Below are 16592 nucleotides of genomic sequence, written 5' to 3' on the forward strand. Positions count from 1 at the left end.
CACTATTACGATGAGCGTAGATCTTTATACGCGCGGAATTTGTAACTAACTTGTTCAAAATTGTATATGGTCATCCGATATTGAATATATATTGTATATGGTCGTCCGATATTGAATATATATTGTATATTACTCTTGAATTCTTTTGGTTCTAATTTCAAATTTGTTTGAAATTGTACATTCATATGCATGTATGTATACGGTGCCGTAGAATATGTGAAACTCCTTCAAAATTAAAACCCAAAAGAAATAAAATAATATAAATTAAAAAGAAACGTCGGTTTAAGGGGAGGGGGGCTAAACCACTAAACCACGCGGAGGAGCCTTTGGTCGCGGGTGGCCGAGAAGAACCGCGACTAAGGGTCTCCTCTGGCCGCTACGGCCCTTCGCACACGGCCGCGTGGATGGGCGCTTTGGTCGCGGTTCGTGGAGGAGCCGCGGCCCAGAGGGGCCTTTGGTCGCGCTATACTTTGGTCGCGGTTGGGATCGCAGTAATGGCCGACTCATGGCAGAGCCACGGCCACAGAAACCAGCACTTTCACCCAGGTGGATGTTGAAGCGGGGAGGGATCGCAGGATCTCGGAGTTTAAAGGCTGTGGTTAGATTTATCTTAATTACTTTCTTGTAGTTGCGGATGCTTGCAAGGGGTATAATCACAAGTATGTATTAGTCCTAGGAAGGGCGGTACATTAGCACGAGTTCACCCACACAACACTTATCAAAACAATGAAGATTAATCAGTCTGTATGTAGCGAAAGCACTAGACTAAAATCCCGTGTGTCCTCGAGAACGTTTGGTCATTATAAGTAAACAAACCGGCTTGTCCTTTGTGCTAAAAAGGATTGGGCCACTCGCTGCAATTATTTCTCTCGCATTTTACTTACTTGTACTTTATTCATCTGTTACATCAAAATCCCCCGAATACTTGTCTGTGAGCATTTACAGTGAATCCTTCATCGAAACTGCTTGTCAACACCTTCTGCTCCTCGTTGGGTTCGACACTCTTATTTATCGAAAGTACTACGATACACCCCCTATACTTGTGGGTCATCACTCCCCTCTCCCTCGCTTCGCCGCCGCCGGAGGGGACCCGGCAAAGCCGCGCGCGCCCCCGGGGAAGGTGGCGGCAGGGCTTTCTCTCCCCCTCCCGCGTCCCCTAGCGAAGAGGAGCTCGCCTGGGCGCGGCGATGTGCGGCGGGCGCGGTGGGCCGGCGGCTGGGCGCCGGCGGGGCTGCGGGCGGCCGGTGGTCCGTGGCCAGGTCGAGGTCGGGGCCGGAGGTGGTGCGGCGGGCGCGGCGGGGCTTGGCGGCGCGTCTGCGGGCCCGGATGGGCTCCTCGCGGGCCTGCCCGGGCTTGCTCCGGGTCGTCGGCCGGCGGCCCGGCTCGGCGCCCCATCCGCACCCCCGGTGGTTCGAGCGCGCGCGGCGGCGGCGGAGCTCCGGCTCCTCCCGGATGTGGCGGCGTCGACGGCGGCTCACGGCCTGCTGTCCGGCGAGGGTGAGCGGGGTGGCGGCCCCTCTCCCCTGCTTCTTCCTCTCGCGGGTGGTGATCTGCCGGTTGTTGTCGGTTGCTCGTTGCGGAGGGCGTCGGCTCCTGCCGGCGGTGAGGTTGGTGGTCCTACGTGGTGTGGCGTCGTCGCCGCGTGGGAGGTGCTTGTGCCAGTGGTTCGCAGGCCGGCGGCGTTGTGGGTCTCCCTCATCTCCCGTTCGGCAACGTGGGAGTGCGGAGGTTCGGCTGCTCCGAGCGAAAGCTGATGGCGCGGCAGCTGCGGATGTCGCTATCCTCTTGGGGGCCTTCATGGAGCCTTCGACCTCCTCCGCTCCCGGAGCTTAGTTCTTGGGGTGAAAGCCTAGGCCGTGGCAGGGCCGGACGACGGCGTCGATCCACGTCGCTTCCCTCTTGGGGGCGTCGTCTTGAAGACTTTGTTCCCCAACGTGCTTTCCTGAGGCTGGACTTGTACGGCATCTCGGCGGGTGGCCGGTGATGTGTGAGGTCCGTGTGGTGGCTTGTGTGGCAACGATGGCGGTGGTGAGCGATGTTTTGGTAGCGTCAAGACCTTGGCTCGGCGAGCGTCCGAGCTTCTTCGTCTTGTGTTTCGCTTGCGGTGGAGTCGGAGCTGCTATGGTTTGTCGAGTTTCTTCATTTGAGCGACGTACGATGACCTGCTCGGGTGGCCCTGCGGCGATGATCTTCCTCGGCGCATGTCTTGCGCTTATCCTCTTCGGAGCTCGTCATCGAGTCGGAGCTTCCTGTTGCTTCACGAGGAGTCGCTTGTTTGGCGGTGGCCGGCTTGAGCTTCACGGTGCCGCTTCGGCGGGGTCTTGGTGGTTGGTTCTTCGGTGAAGTCGGAGTCGGCTGAAGAGTGATGACGATGACGTTGAAGGTCAACCGCGACGACTTCTCGCTTCGGAGGCCTGCGTATCTTGTGTGGGTTGCCAGGGTGGCTCTGTGCCCCCGCGGCGGTCGTGCTCCATGACGAGTGTCGGGGCACTTGTTTCGGTTTTCGGCCGGTTTTCCGTTAATAAACTGGTCAAATTCTGTACTTCTTCTCTATTAATGAAAATGGCAAGTCTTTTGCCCCGCTTCAAAAACAAATGTTTGCACAGAAATGTCTTTGGTTGCCCTTCGATTTGCTTTGTTTTTTTGCTTATAGATTCGTGCTCCAAATAACATTAAGTTTTGTTGTGTTTTGAAAATCTGAAACGTAATGATTGGCGGCGAAATCTAATGTTTTCGTGCACACGGGACGTCAATCGCCGCTCTCTTTGCAGTAGCATCTGTACTGAACTGTCGTCTGTGCCAAATAAATAGTGACACTTCGATGTCAGTTATCGTATCTTCAGTTTTAATTTACAAGCTGAGGAGCAACTGGCTGTCTCGCGAACTTTTTCTTGGTGAAAATTGGCTGTCTCGCGAACTAACTGAACTGGCTCGCTACCAAAACTGCCAGTCATCGATGAGTCAAGCTACAGATCACAACAACTTGACCAGAGGTGTACAACTAAAAGATTCAGGCTTGCGCTTCAGCTGCTGCAGCCGCCAGCCGGCACCCACTTAGCCACCCTGACCTCCCCGGACTCATCTCCGGTGAAGACCATGCCGGGTGTCCTGAGCGACATTGCCGTGACCTCGCCGTCGCAGCGAATCTGCCCTCTCCTCTTGAATGATGGGAGGTCGTAGACACGGACAACGCCATCACCGCGCGCGACGAGCAGCACGGGCTTCTTGTCGGCGTCGTGCGTCCCATCCATGCTGACCACTCGCTGGCCTTCTTCCTTGTGAGTGTAGTGCACCTCGAGCTCGAGGTCGTCGTTGCCGTGATCTGGCTTCGATCTCCAGACCTTCACGGTGCCGTCGTCAGACGAGGAGAGCAGGAACCGGTCCCAGCACAGCAGCGCGGTGATCACGGACACGTGGCCGGCGAAGCTGAAGATGCACCGGCGGCTCTCGAGGTCCCAGACCTTGATGCCGCCGTCCGCCGAGCCTGAGTAGAGCGCGCCCTTCCCCTGCGCGAGCGACGCGACGGCGTGCCCGTCGTGGCCGGCGAGCGCGGCAACCTCGTCGAAGCGCTGGTGTTCTCGGTCCAGCCTCCAAATGTAGATGGCGCCGTCCTCCGCGCCGGCGAAGAGGCGCTCGTCATCCTCGGCGAGCAGGGTAGTAATCTGTACGCCGGCGGGCAGCCGCAGCTGGAGTTCCTTGCCGCTCACCGTGTGGAGCGCCTTTACGGCGCCGCGCACCCCGACGAGCACCCACGGGCCCATGGCGATCAGGCGGCCCACCTCGCCTTCGTGGGCCGGCGCGACGTGAACGCACTTCCCGGTGCCGCAGTCCCAGGCGCGCACCGTACCGTCCAGGCTGCCGGAGAACAGCGTGCCCGACCCTTCAGGCACCGCGACGCCGGTGATCGCCTTGGCGTGGCCCTCGAGGCGCGCCACGCCGCGGATGCCCTCGCCAGCGCACCACGCGCCGCCGCCGCCGCCGGGTTCTTCTTCTTGTTCTTGGGCGTGGCAGCCGCGCTTCGGAGGCGGCGGCGCCTGCTCGTCCTGCTCCGCGTGGCGATTCGTCGTCGTCGGCGGCGGGACCGAAGGAACCGCGGCATTGGTGGTTGTGGGGCATGGGCTGGCGATTTGGGAGGAAGTATTGACCCAGGTGTTGTTGCGCTTCTTGCGGGCGGCGGGCGCCGCCGGATCGCCGTGGAGGAACCAGCAGGGTTTCCGGCTGCAGTGTCCGGACTTCCAGTAGCGGCAGATGGGCGCCGGCGCGTCGCGCGAAGTACCGGGGTTGCCGCGGCTCAGCTGAGGAGAGGCGGCGGGCGGGAGGGGAAGGCGCTGCACGGCCGCCATGGAGGAAGGTGGCGATCGGGATCGATCTATGAATGGAAGGGGAATACGCGTTCGTTCGCTGGTGGCGTACGGGTTTGTTTCTATAGATCGGAAACTGCTCCGAGTCCGACTTCGCTTCGTGTCTGAACGCGGGGTCCACCGTTCACTACTCAACTTTCCGAATAATACACTTGGAGTACTACTCCCTCCGTTTTTTAATATAAGACGTTCTAACCTGTCACGTTCAAAAAAATTTAGGCATGGAAATTTCCGGACTTTCCTATTTTACCCTCGCGTATGTTTCTCTGGTTGCTGCGCACCGCTCATCTTATCCCTTCATGTCCGTCGCCGCTCTTCCATGGCCCGCATCCTCGCTGCCGCCGTCCATGGCCCGCATCGGCGCCGCCCCTACCATCCCTCTCTCCGCAACCTCCTTTCTCCCCGCAGGTCGCCCCCCACCACCGCTTTTTTTCCTGGAAGAATCCCGCTTCCATTCGAGGCGAAAGGTTGTATTTTTTGCAAATTGGATCTCTGAGAACGACGATGATTGCGCCGGCGTGTCGGGATAGGAGGACCAGTGGAGCATCTTCATCGACCTGCTCGTGCTGGAGCCTGCCATCACCGGCTTCTCCGGCCGCAACCTGGAGTCGCTGCAAGGGGCGCGGGAGATACTCTCCAAAGTGAGGCTGCTGCTCAAGGTGCAGCTCCGGAAACTGGTCTCCCTCCTCGGCTGATGCGCCTCCTCTGCCGTCGGGGCCGGAGCTGAGCACAAGATGCTCGTATACCCGTACTTTCCCAACGGCAGCCTTGGAGGCTTCCTCTTCGGTGAGTCACCTCCATTCCAACCTCGAGTTCTCCATTGTCTGCAATAGAAATACTCCTGAATTTAGGCCAGACTTAAACACAATTCGCCTAATGTTAGAGTTCATGTGGGTTTTTTTTGGTTTCGCTGTCAGGATTCATACGATTTGTAAGGCAGCAGTATAATTATCTGCTACTCCGGTCAATAGTGTAATGGTAGTTTGGTCGTCTCCTGTGCTTGTGCCATAAAAATAATACTCCATGAATACTGCAGTATATACTATGGTGAATGAGAAGCTAGCCAGCTTGTGCACTCGATCCCTGTTAGATACTGCAGTATATACTTCTTGCTTACATTAGAGGCTGAATAAACTATGCTGACATTACAGTCGGAATAAATTCCACTTTTAAATTCTGTCTAATTGTACAACTTGTTGAGAATGCAATTCAGTGTAATTGTACAACCTGTTGAGTATTCTGCCTAAAATACCCATTCCTGTACTTTGAAATTAAATTCAATCTGGAGTAGTAGTGTAGTGAAGATGATCTCTGAATTCACCAGATGCTCTCTAGCAGATTATCTTGTTGCTACTTAGCCTCCTTTTATACGCTCCACGCCATACACGTCTTTGTTAGGGTGTTTAGAGCTACATCTGACACTTTGTTGTTTCTGCCGTGAGAAATAGGGCTATCTGTTTTTTACCTTGTCTTTATGGCTATATCTTAATCTTGTATAAAATGTTTATTTCATGATAGATACAAGATGTGTCAAGGTCTACGTACTCTCCGCTGATTCATACTCACTGTGTAGAATCCAGTCCTAATCTGAGCTGGCCAGCTAGATTTTGTCAACGTAGGTCAGATAAAAATTAATGCTGCACTAATGCTTATCAAAGAGTTCAAATGGTTATGCGCATATATTTACAAGCTGCTGCTATTTTGCAATCCATCCGAGTCTTCAAAAAATAAATAGCTTGAGCATTACTGAATCCATGTTTATGACTATTGCATTGCTTATGAGTTTATCTGTACGCCAAAATGTTCAGTTATCCTGATATGTTGTCTTCCTCTTCAGAGATGCTTCCTTCCGCTTCAGGTGAAGAGAAGTTGAGGTTTGGAAGAATCATGGTGATCTGCTGTGCTGCCGAGCGAGGAAGAAGGTGATGTGCTGGGCACGCGTGGACCTGGAGATGCGGCTGGCTTCCGGGAAGTACAGCCGGGCGACCTGGAGCTGCTGGCGAGCTGGGTGATCACCCGCGCGGAGCTGGGCCACGCGAGCTGGGTGACGCAACCATATTGTCGTTCGAGGAGGAGGCGCAGGAGGAGGCAGTGCGCGCTCCGATCCCCGGACGAGGGGCGATGAGCTTCTGGCTCAGGGGATGGCTGCCGCCCGGGATCGATCGGACCTGGGACTCCGTCGCTGGGCGGACGAGAAGCAGTCGCTCGCCGGAGGTGGAGCACCTGATGGTCGCTGGGCGGAGGGGCTGGGCGAGGGATCGTGGTCAAGATGCGGTTGGGCGAGAGGAAGAGGATGCGCGACGACGCTGATCGTGATCTGATTCTAATTTCAATCAGGGGTAGGAATGTCTTTTTAGCACTTTTTCACCTGGTCGGAAATTTCCCCCAGCGTCTTATATTTCTGCACAGAGGGAGTACAAGTGTAGTGTACATGGCAGCTAGGACTGGACATAAAGTTCAAAGCTTTGGCGAGTTTAATGAGTGCTTGTTTGTTTGACTAGCTCGCTCATATTTCCTAACGAACCGAGCTAAATAGTACTCCCTCCGTTCCTTTCTATAGTGTCTATAGATTTTTTGTATTTGTTTCAGAATATACGGTTGTAGCTTAGTTTTTTTCAATTACCCCCTCCCCGTTCAGCTCCCAAATCGTTCAGGTCCCACATTTGTTATGATAAGTTAGTAAGATATGAATTTCCCAAGTTTTATATTGATCTCAAATCTTTCAGCTAGGGGTCTTGTGTAAAAAATACTCTTGCGCTAATTTCCGTGCCAAAAAACTATGGACATTATAGAATGGAACAGAGGGAGTATTTCTTTGCTTGTTAAGGTTGACGAGCTAAACAGTTGAGCCGGCCATGTTGGTGAGATACTCGGTAAAAATCAAGTGTTGGGCGCTAGTACATTGATTGTTGCGTCCTTATGCTCATGGTCTATGTAAGGTGAGGCAAACACGAAACAACCAAGCCAATAGAGATCACAGCAATGATCGAGCCATCTAAGAGCATCTCTAACCAATCCTTTATAATTTAGAGAAGCAAACAGTCGAGTATCCTTTAGAGGAGTATATTTGCTCCTCTAAAAAGTGCGGACTCTAAGTGAACTTCTAAACTTATTTTTCTAAAATTTATATTTACCTTATACATTTCACAAACCCATAAATGTTTGCACTAGGTATGACCCTCGTAGAAAACAAATTCTCTTGTTGGATAGCATTTTTCGGGACTTATGCACCTCTAACTGTTTTGAGGGTTCGGCTAGGTGTGGTTTCGAGAATTAAAACCAAAAGAAGTTACTCCTCTAACCGATTATAAGGAATCAGTTAAAGATACTCTAGTGAAGCAGCTGCCCTGCCTCTTCCTATCTTCTCGATCCAACTGATGGCTACAATGGGCTCCTAGGGTTGCCGCGCTCTCAACTGCTCGCCCGCCGATGGCCTCCCTAATCCAGCCAATTCACTCCATCCATCATTCTTGTCGGGACCTTCGCTCTCACCCGCGTCGATGCGTCTTCATCCCTGCTCGTCGGGGCAATGGATCAGTGGAAGAAGCTGGCTTAGGGGCCACGTTGCTGCAGTTGGCGATTGTTTCAACAGAGACAAAGCCTCCGGGATCTGAATCTGCACGCGCACATCGAACACTGGATAGTCATGCTCAAGCAGAGGAGGGCCAAGCGCTGCTGGTGATTTAACCCTACAAATCAAACAAAATTAGTAAAAAGAAAATCCAAGGACTTGAATCCTCCAATAATCTATATATATGCAACACCTTCGAACCAAAGAGAAACTTAGTTTTGAAAACAACTACGGTATACTGTGTCGAAAAATAGCTGTTTACTACATGTTTCCTCAGGTACGATGTTGAGCGCGCATACACCCCCAGCCACCATATCTTGGAAGAAGAAAAGAAGACATGATTTCATCCTACCATATAGCCTAACATCAGAATCAACGTGTAGTAAACATGTGGCACTTAGCGATTCAGTCTCGGGAAATATTTCCTCCTGAATTCTTACAAGGCCTCACAGTAAGTGTAACCATCATGCAGATAAAGCATGGCACAAGTTCGATTGAGTGTTTTTGAGATATAAGGCGAAATTATAAATAGCAAGGACAAAGGAAATAATCTCCTTGACTCCTTCGTTGTCTCTGCACACAACTCCATATTTCTCCAAGACAACAGAAACCCAATTCTCACAACGGTATGAAGCTGTGTATTAAGATACCAATAATACTAACACTCCTTTTACCAAAAGCAGTCATATTAGAGGGTTTCAGCTAAGGATTCCCACAGATACATCAGTCCGACATGTGTACGCTGGCCTCAACTTGCTTGGCAGTTAACAGGGCTCGGACTTCAGTATCTTGATCGGCCATCTCAGCGGGTGCCTGACCATAGGAATTCTCCTTCTTGGGGCATGCGCCAGCCTCAAGCAAAATCTTGACGGTGTCCATATGTTCCCCTCTGGCAGCATGGTGAAGTGGCTGCACAGAGCAAATGAATAAATATATAGACCATGTGGATAGCAAATGGGTGTAAAATACGGTAAGCGAATGATGAAACAATCAGCTTAGAGAGTTTACAGTATCGCCTTCAGCGTCAACAGTGTTGAGCATTCGCATCACACATCCTTCAGTATTTGCAGCAAAATTCAGAATGCACTGAACTATCTCAGTGAAGCCTGTACAAAAAGAATCTATAAGAAATACTGAACATACAAATGTGCAAAAAGGAAAAATAAGCTCAACGCAGATGAAAAATGCAATACCTCCAGCACAAGCATCATGGAGGGGAATTGCCCCTTCTTCATCTTTGCACTCCAGGCTTGCTCCTCGTTGCAGCAGTAGCTGGCAAGATGACCATAGTTAGATACCACCACAATCAGCGGAGAAAAAGGTCTAAAAAAGGTGGAGAAAAATATGCGAGGTAATAATGTAAACCTTCAGGATGGGACTGGGTCGGCCCGGACCTGGCCCCGGACCTGGCCCCGTGGCCCCAAGGCCAATAAGTGAGGCCGTGGGTCGGCCCATTTCTGCAAAAGGTCATGGCCTCGCTGGCCCGTTGGGTCATCAAGGCCGACCCAAAAATCTGTAACTATACGATTCTAGCTTATGTTCCTATGTATTCTGTACGTATGTTTACATGTACTGTTCGTTACAAATCTGGATCAAACAGAGACGCAAGAAACAGAGAATATAAATAGAGACTTAGTTCAAACCTTTTCTGGTAAAATCACAAGTATATATAGCACACAACGAACTCACGACATCAATCTAAAATCTGATAGCAATACCAACTTCTTTGACAGGGACGCTACAGGTAAAGCAACAGAGCAAGTACATCAAACTAGAATCTGGTAGCAATATAGCACAAAACAAACTGACGACATCAATCTAAAATCTGATACAATACCAATCTTTTCTTCCGTCTAAGCTGTGACTACATTTATTCAGGTGAATGCTTCATCATCTGGTGAAGGTTACCATCCGTTCTCCCACATGCTTCAACACTTGTCATCTGTATTCATCAGGAAATTGTAAAGAAAATTTCAGTAAACATCGAGAAGAATATTCTTAGTACCAAGCAAGGAATTAATAACCTTAAAAGCAACAGTGAGCAGGGAGGTGACTACACACACATTTGCAAACTAGAAAGTGCTGACAACCGGAGGCGATGGAATCATCTGTCTCCTGGATCACTGGCTGGTCAAGGCGAGCAGTCATGTCATCTGCTGCTGGCCGAGTTGACAACAAGTGATTGGCTAGGTTACGCTATATAGACACCATGACACTAGCACTAATATTTAAAACCAAGACACCATACAGCATAAGAAAGCAGACAAAATACTCGAAACAGATAGTCATCTCACTTAAAGCCATTGAGCACCAGACAACATCAAAGCATACTCAAACAGATTACTATCAGTATCAAGATCCTTGGTGCATACATGTATCGTTGCAAACAAATCTCAAAAGTTGGAAGTATATAAGCCAGTCAAATGAGAAAATAGTGGATGTCAGCGTACAGCGTTACTGCCGCACATCCCCTGAAGTCCATCATTCTTCTAAACACATGCAACTAGTGGTATCAAACGAGGAAGGACCTAAAAATGTGCAACTTGGATTTCTTACATTCTAGGTTGTCTTGGAGAAGCTACTGCCCATTGTTCCCACGTGTTTGCGCAAAGACTTGAAGGTTAATGTCATCATCATCTACATTTATCAAAAAAACAGTCAAGTACAGAGATAAAGTATGTTGCATCAGTGAAGAGAAAACAAATACAGGGACATGTCAAAGACCTTCCAACTCCATTATTATGTCATGAACTGAAGCCATGCTACGCTCAGTATTAGCTGCAGAAAAAATTGTCATTTGATGAATTTGTAAACTTTAAGCATTAATAAGAAACAAGAAAAGAGCTTGTGTATTATAGCTTTACCTGTGGCTCTTATCCAATCTTGTAGGCAAACAAGCGCTTCAGCTGTTTTAGGAGTCATTCGACTTCGAAAATCCGATAGTACTCTTTTTCCTGTGCTAAATGCGGACTCAGATGCTACCGTAGAGGCAGGGGCTGCCAAGATATCTGCTGCCATACGACTCAATGTTGGGTATTCAGCTGAATTTGTCTTCCACCAAGAAAGGATGTCGAAATGATCGGTTCGACGGATGGGAACCTTTGACAAGTATGAATCAAGTTCTGAAGAATCCACATTTGTTGATTGAGCACTTTGGATGATATGGTTGTCCCAGTCAGCCATGGGATCATCACTTACAACCATTTCATCATCACCTCCTTGAGTCATGGGGTTTGAATTAGAAGCATTCAATTGGAGGTATTCCTTGAACAACCCTTGAAACAATTTTTCTACTTTAGCAATCATTGCTTCAGCTTCATCACCAAATTCCGAGCGAAATCGATATTTAATGTATCTCAGCTTGAACTGTGGGTCCAAAATCACAGGAATGCAAAGGTTTAACCATGATAGGTTCCAGTACCTCTTTAGCTTTCTCTTCATGTACATCACCACATCACCAAACTCACTGTTCTCTTCATAATGTTGGTGCTCCAATGTGTGCTTCACTTTCCAAATTTCATGGAAATACAAGTTAGCAGTAGGGTACTTTGTGCCTGATACCACATTCGTGGCGTCATAGAATACCTTTAGCAACCTGCAAATAGCATCAGCGTTTTCCCAATCCTCGGATGATGGGTTGAAGGGGTAATTTTTATCTTGAATGGCCAATGAACTGAACACTGCACGATACTCTCTCGCGATATCAATCATAATGTAGGTTGAGTTCCAGCGAGTTGGAGTATCAAGGCTTGGCCATTTGCCACAAGATATGCCTACTTGCTCAACTATTTCTTCAAACTTTTCTTTTCGAGTTTGTGAGCTTCGGATGTATTTGACACTGTCACGTACTTTGCTGATCATGGGATCAAGAAAATCCAACCCAGCTTGGCATATCAAGTTGATCACATGTGCAGCACAGCGTTGATGGAACAACTTGCCACCTCCAAGTAACATTTTTTTGTCCAACAAATGCTTCTTTAGTAACTTCATCATTGCACCATTATTGGATGCATTGTCAAGCGTCATCGCAAACAATTTATCTTCTATGTTCCACTCCCTTATAAAATTCACCATGACGTTGAACATAGCAACTCCTGTGTGAGGTGTCTCCATGGCGGCAAACTTGACAATTCTTTTCTGCGGCTTCCAGTCATGACCAATAAAGTGTGCAGTAATGCATATGAACCCAATTGTTCTATTGGATGTCCACATGTCCGAGGTTAATGAAATCTTGGATTTAGAGTGTCTAAATATAGCTTGTAGGCTGCACATCTCTTCCTTGAATGCTTTCAGGCAGTCCTTTTTTATTGTTTTCCTACAGACCATTTTGAAACTTGGATTTAAACTAGAGACGAACCTTCTAAACCCATCATACTCCACCAGCGAGAATGCCAATTCATGCAACACTATCATCCTCATGAGCTCTCTACGTGCCAATGCCTGATCAAATGTCCAATGCCCAATTGAAACTCCATCAGGGCTCATGATGGAAGCACTCAACTGGCCAGAAACTCTAAGAACCTTCTTTCTTTCCTTGCACCTCTTCAAATGTTTGCGCAACGAACTTGTTCCATGTTTACGCTCAGCACAAATATTCCTTGCACAATGTTTGCATTCAGCAGCTATCACTATCCCATCAACACGCTTAGGCTCATATTCTCTCCAGACTTTGGACAAAAATTTTCTTCCCTGTTCAGAAAATGTTCCCATGTCAACATCCTCATCTCCTTCCTCTTCATCAGCAAAATCTTCCTCTGCTTCGTCTTCATCATCATCCTCATCTTCTTCTTCCTCTTCTTCATAGTCGACATCTTGTTCGTCGGCATCATCTTCTTCCAAATCATCCATTTGAGTATCACGTGCAGACCAAGCCGCTAAAAAAAGGATTAAAGAGTTAATATTGCGGTTACATAAGAACTAATCATCTCTTAAGTTGCATCCGTATAAAAGACAGATTGACAAAACGCTCACCAACATAAGCTCTGGAGCGGTTTATCAAAGAAGGAGACAGCACAGGCCCAGTCCTTGTTGCACCAGATATCAATATCGAGGTACCACTTTGTTGCGCCTCAGGATTCCCTTCTTCCAATTCCATGTTTCTGATCAGAGGGAAATATAGGAACATTCAGTGAGTTTGCCTGATGAGTATACATAGTACATGTTTCTGATCAGAAAGTGGGACGTTTCTATTTATCTGGATCACATTATCTAGTTCAGTGTACAATCAGTGGATGAAAATTGAGAATCTGTGGATGATAATTACAAAAGTTCAGTGTACAATCAGTTTTGAAGACTGTCTTTTTACCTCTCGTTTTTGTACTCTGTTTCTTTCTACAGTTGTCTAAACCAAAATTCAGTGAGTTTTCAGTACTACTAGATAACAACTTGTAAGCACTTGAGATCAAAACATGCCAGGTAGGGGTGCACTGCATTCCCTGTTGTGAGTAAGCTCATGGTCTTTTCAGTCTGAAACGTAAAATGCGCAACAGTCACTGGAGATTTCCAACAAGTTCACTAAAATGTCCAACCGAATTGGCCATGTAACCACTGCACATCAGCCAAAATTCTAACAGCAGCTAGCAAGGATCACACAGCTTTTGACCAGAGAAACTCCATTTCTGAAGAGCAGTTGTCCCCTATCAGTTGATTAGCAGGTAAAATTCACCGTTGCCCCCAAATTAACCTTACTTTTCTGGCCGCAAAGGGAGGAAATCCAGTTCAAGGAAACGAACATTTAAAGCTAGCACCTGATCGAGTGATCGACTGATCGAACATCCTTATTTGCGCTACACATCTTTTTGCTAGCTAGATCACTAACCAAGAAACATATGCTCGATTAGAGAGGATTGGAGCACTAACCGTCGAGAATAGGAGGAAGATGGCGAGCTGGGAGCAGGACGAGTTGGAGAAGTCAGAGGGCAACCGATACAATGACGGCGTTGGGTCGACTGGAACGCCGGCGACGACCCCGACCAACAACGAACGGCAGAGACGCCAGGCGCGGCACAGCAAGCACGAGGCAGCGCCACCGGCAGCAGAGATGGGCGGCGACCGGGACTGCAGCGACCAGGACGGCGAAGACCCGTACGGAGGGCAGCCGGAGAGACGCAGGAGGCAGCGCCGCCGCCGGAAGCAGAGATGGGCGGGGGCGGGGGGCTGCGACTAGGTCAGGCACTCAGGCGGAGACGGGGGCTGCGACTAGTTGGAATCGACGGGTCGACCCCGTTGACCCAGTGGGTCGATCAAAGCCGGCTCTGTTGGCCCAAAAACATATCAAGGCCGACCCGTACGCCCCAATGGCCTTGAATTTTTGGGCCGGGTCAGTGACCCGGCGGGTCGACGCGGCCCAGTCCCATCTTGAGTAAACCTGCACGCAAGGTAGATGGCCATATAAGCATGACAGGTGAAGCACAGTATCCCCATCTTCAACTGGATCATCAATGCTGCCAACATAGTTATCTGCGTAAACATAATAACAATAGACTCTAAGTAAAGAGCTCAATGTATGACCAACACATATGCATACATGTGTTTTTCTGTTGCAGCTTTCCGCTATGCAATAAACTTCCAAAGAACACTAGGTTAGAAACAAGTGACATTGACAAGTAAAGCAAGGTCTTAAACAAAGCAAAAAAACTAGCAACAAAACTTTTGAAGCAATGCAGTCATTGTGGCCTAGAGTGCAAAGATCTTATAATAATCACTACACAAGCTTGAGCGAAAACATCGATGTCAACCATGGAATCACAAGCATCTAACCACTGTACACAGTTCTACTCTGCAGTATCATCTCCCTTATCTCAGTTTTACTTTATGAAGTGCTGAACTGTTTAGTATGTATGCTACAAGACGACAAAACATAGATGTACTTTTCTAGATAAACGTTTTCAAACAACGGAGATTGAATCCATACAGGTTTCAAGATAACGAGAACACCACCACCACAAAGTACTGTTCTGAACATGAAAGCTATTCAATGATGGTTGATTGCATCCATGCAGTTAAGAAAAATGTGATAACAGATTCCTACCCTTTAAATTTTTCTATGTTGGAAAAGAAATCAAGGTTGTGTTTGACATAATGGATTTTCCAAAGTTTTGCTAATGTCAGGCAACAACCTCTTCTCTATAGCCATACAGTCGGGCTCCTTTGATTCATAGGATAGGGAAAATCATAGGATTGGGATGTCATGCATACTTCAATCCTATGGGAAGATGAAGTGTGTTTGATTGTAGCAAAGGAAATTTTCCATGAGGTATGACCTTTTATTTTTTCCTATAGGATTTACACTACAAGATTCATATAGGATTAGTTCCTATAGGATATGTTCCTATGAATCAAACACCTTGTGTAGGAAATTTTCCTATAGGATCCAAATCCTACACAACTCCTACACAAATCCTAAGAATCAAAGGGGCCCTGAATAGTTTTATTATGAGAAACACTTAACGGAATTCTTTGTTCAAAGACTATCTTTATTCTGTTGCTTCCTTGGCACAATAAAGCACTACCCCGATGGCTCTAAACGGAGTGCAACAATTAGAGATGCCATCACCGTGTGTTAATTGTAAGTCTGCCACAATTTTCACACAAGAGATGTCCTAGATTTCAACAACATAATTACACACTTACCTTACACTTACATTGCACAAGGAATACACCCATCTGGTGCTTCTACACACAGAATTGCATTCTAGTTGCTACTGGACTAAGTGAAGACTTCCCTTCCGTGTGACTAGGCTGATGGAAGCACAGACGCGGACCTGAACCCATACATCGCAATCACCCGATACAAAACCCACGCTAGGAAAAGTTCAGGTAAAATACTAGCACATGCGTGCAGAACACCCATCAGTTCAGACAGTGGCACTGAACTTGAGTCTGAACCAGCTCCAATTTCGCTGACGCATCATGTGAAGCAGAGATCTGGCCAGCGAATCCCAATCTATACAGTGGCACTAAAACTTGAGTTCGAAACAACTTTCACGAAATAAGCAGGCATACAAGTAGACGGCACAAGCAAGAACAGGGGCCAATCTATACAGTACGCGCGTTCGGCTCCGATAAAATGATCCTATAGAACCCTAGAAGCGTACGAGGATCGAAATTTAGGGGGAGGGGGCGGAATCAGTAAGGCAGTTACCGAGCGCGGTGCGGAGGGCGTCGACGTTGCCTGTCTGGGCGGCGTCGGCGAGGGCGCGGAGGTGGGGAGGCAGCGGCGCCTCCTCGTCGTCGGAGGCGGCGTCGAAGGCGTCGGCGTGCTCGGCGAGGTCGTCGTCGTCAACGAGGCCGTTGCGGCCGCCAGGGACTGCCATCCGCGGGCTAGGGTTGGGTCTCCGTGCGTCTTGGTTTCGGTGGGATCGCGAGCGGATTTCACGGCGGGGGATTCGGTCAAGAGCTGAAAACCTACCTAGGCGGGGCGGCGGCGCTGGAGTCTGGAGACGACCGTCAAAGCACTATAGCTAGTGTGGAAAGTTGAAACCCTGAGCGCACCATCTCGGACCGCTGGATCAGAAATAGACGGACCAGATAATACAAAATAAAAGAAACCTACACTAGCTCAAAAAATGACAGTCTGGTTATCTCGCGATATTTTCTCGGGTTCTACGTTCTCTACTTCGACTGCCCAGCAACATTGAAGAAGTTGTTCAGTTATCTTT

General features: G+C 48.6%; 2 protein-coding genes across 2 annotated transcripts; both read right to left on the reverse strand.

Annotated features, from left to right (window-relative positions):
* Positions 1-3023: 3023 nt before the first annotated feature.
* LOC124694663 (zinc finger CCCH domain-containing protein 48-like) lies at positions 3024-4343 on the reverse strand. Its single transcript, XM_047227624.1, has one exon. It carries the CDS (start codon positions 4341-4343, stop codon positions 3024-3026), a length of 1320 nt encoding a protein of 439 aa, XP_047083580.1.
* Positions 4344-8312: 3969 nt separating this feature from the next.
* Positions 8313-16355, reverse strand: LOC124701430 (ankyrin repeat and SOCS box protein 13-like). Its single transcript, XM_047233480.1, has 5 exons — positions 16076-16355; positions 14300-14391; positions 9126-9204; positions 8941-9038; positions 8313-8841 (listed from the first exon to the last, which is right to left on the reverse strand). Exons 1-5 carry the CDS (start codon positions 16245-16247, stop codon positions 8656-8658), a joined length of 627 nt encoding a protein of 208 aa, XP_047089436.1. The 5' UTR covers positions 16248-16355; the 3' UTR covers positions 8313-8655.
* Between the last annotated feature and the right edge of the window lie 237 nt (positions 16356-16592).

Source organism: Lolium rigidum, chromosome 3 (assembly GCF_022539505.1).
Source record: "Lolium rigidum isolate FL_2022 chromosome 3, APGP_CSIRO_Lrig_0.1, whole genome shotgun sequence".
NCBI lineage: Eukaryota > Viridiplantae > Streptophyta > Magnoliopsida > Poales > Poaceae > Lolium > Lolium rigidum.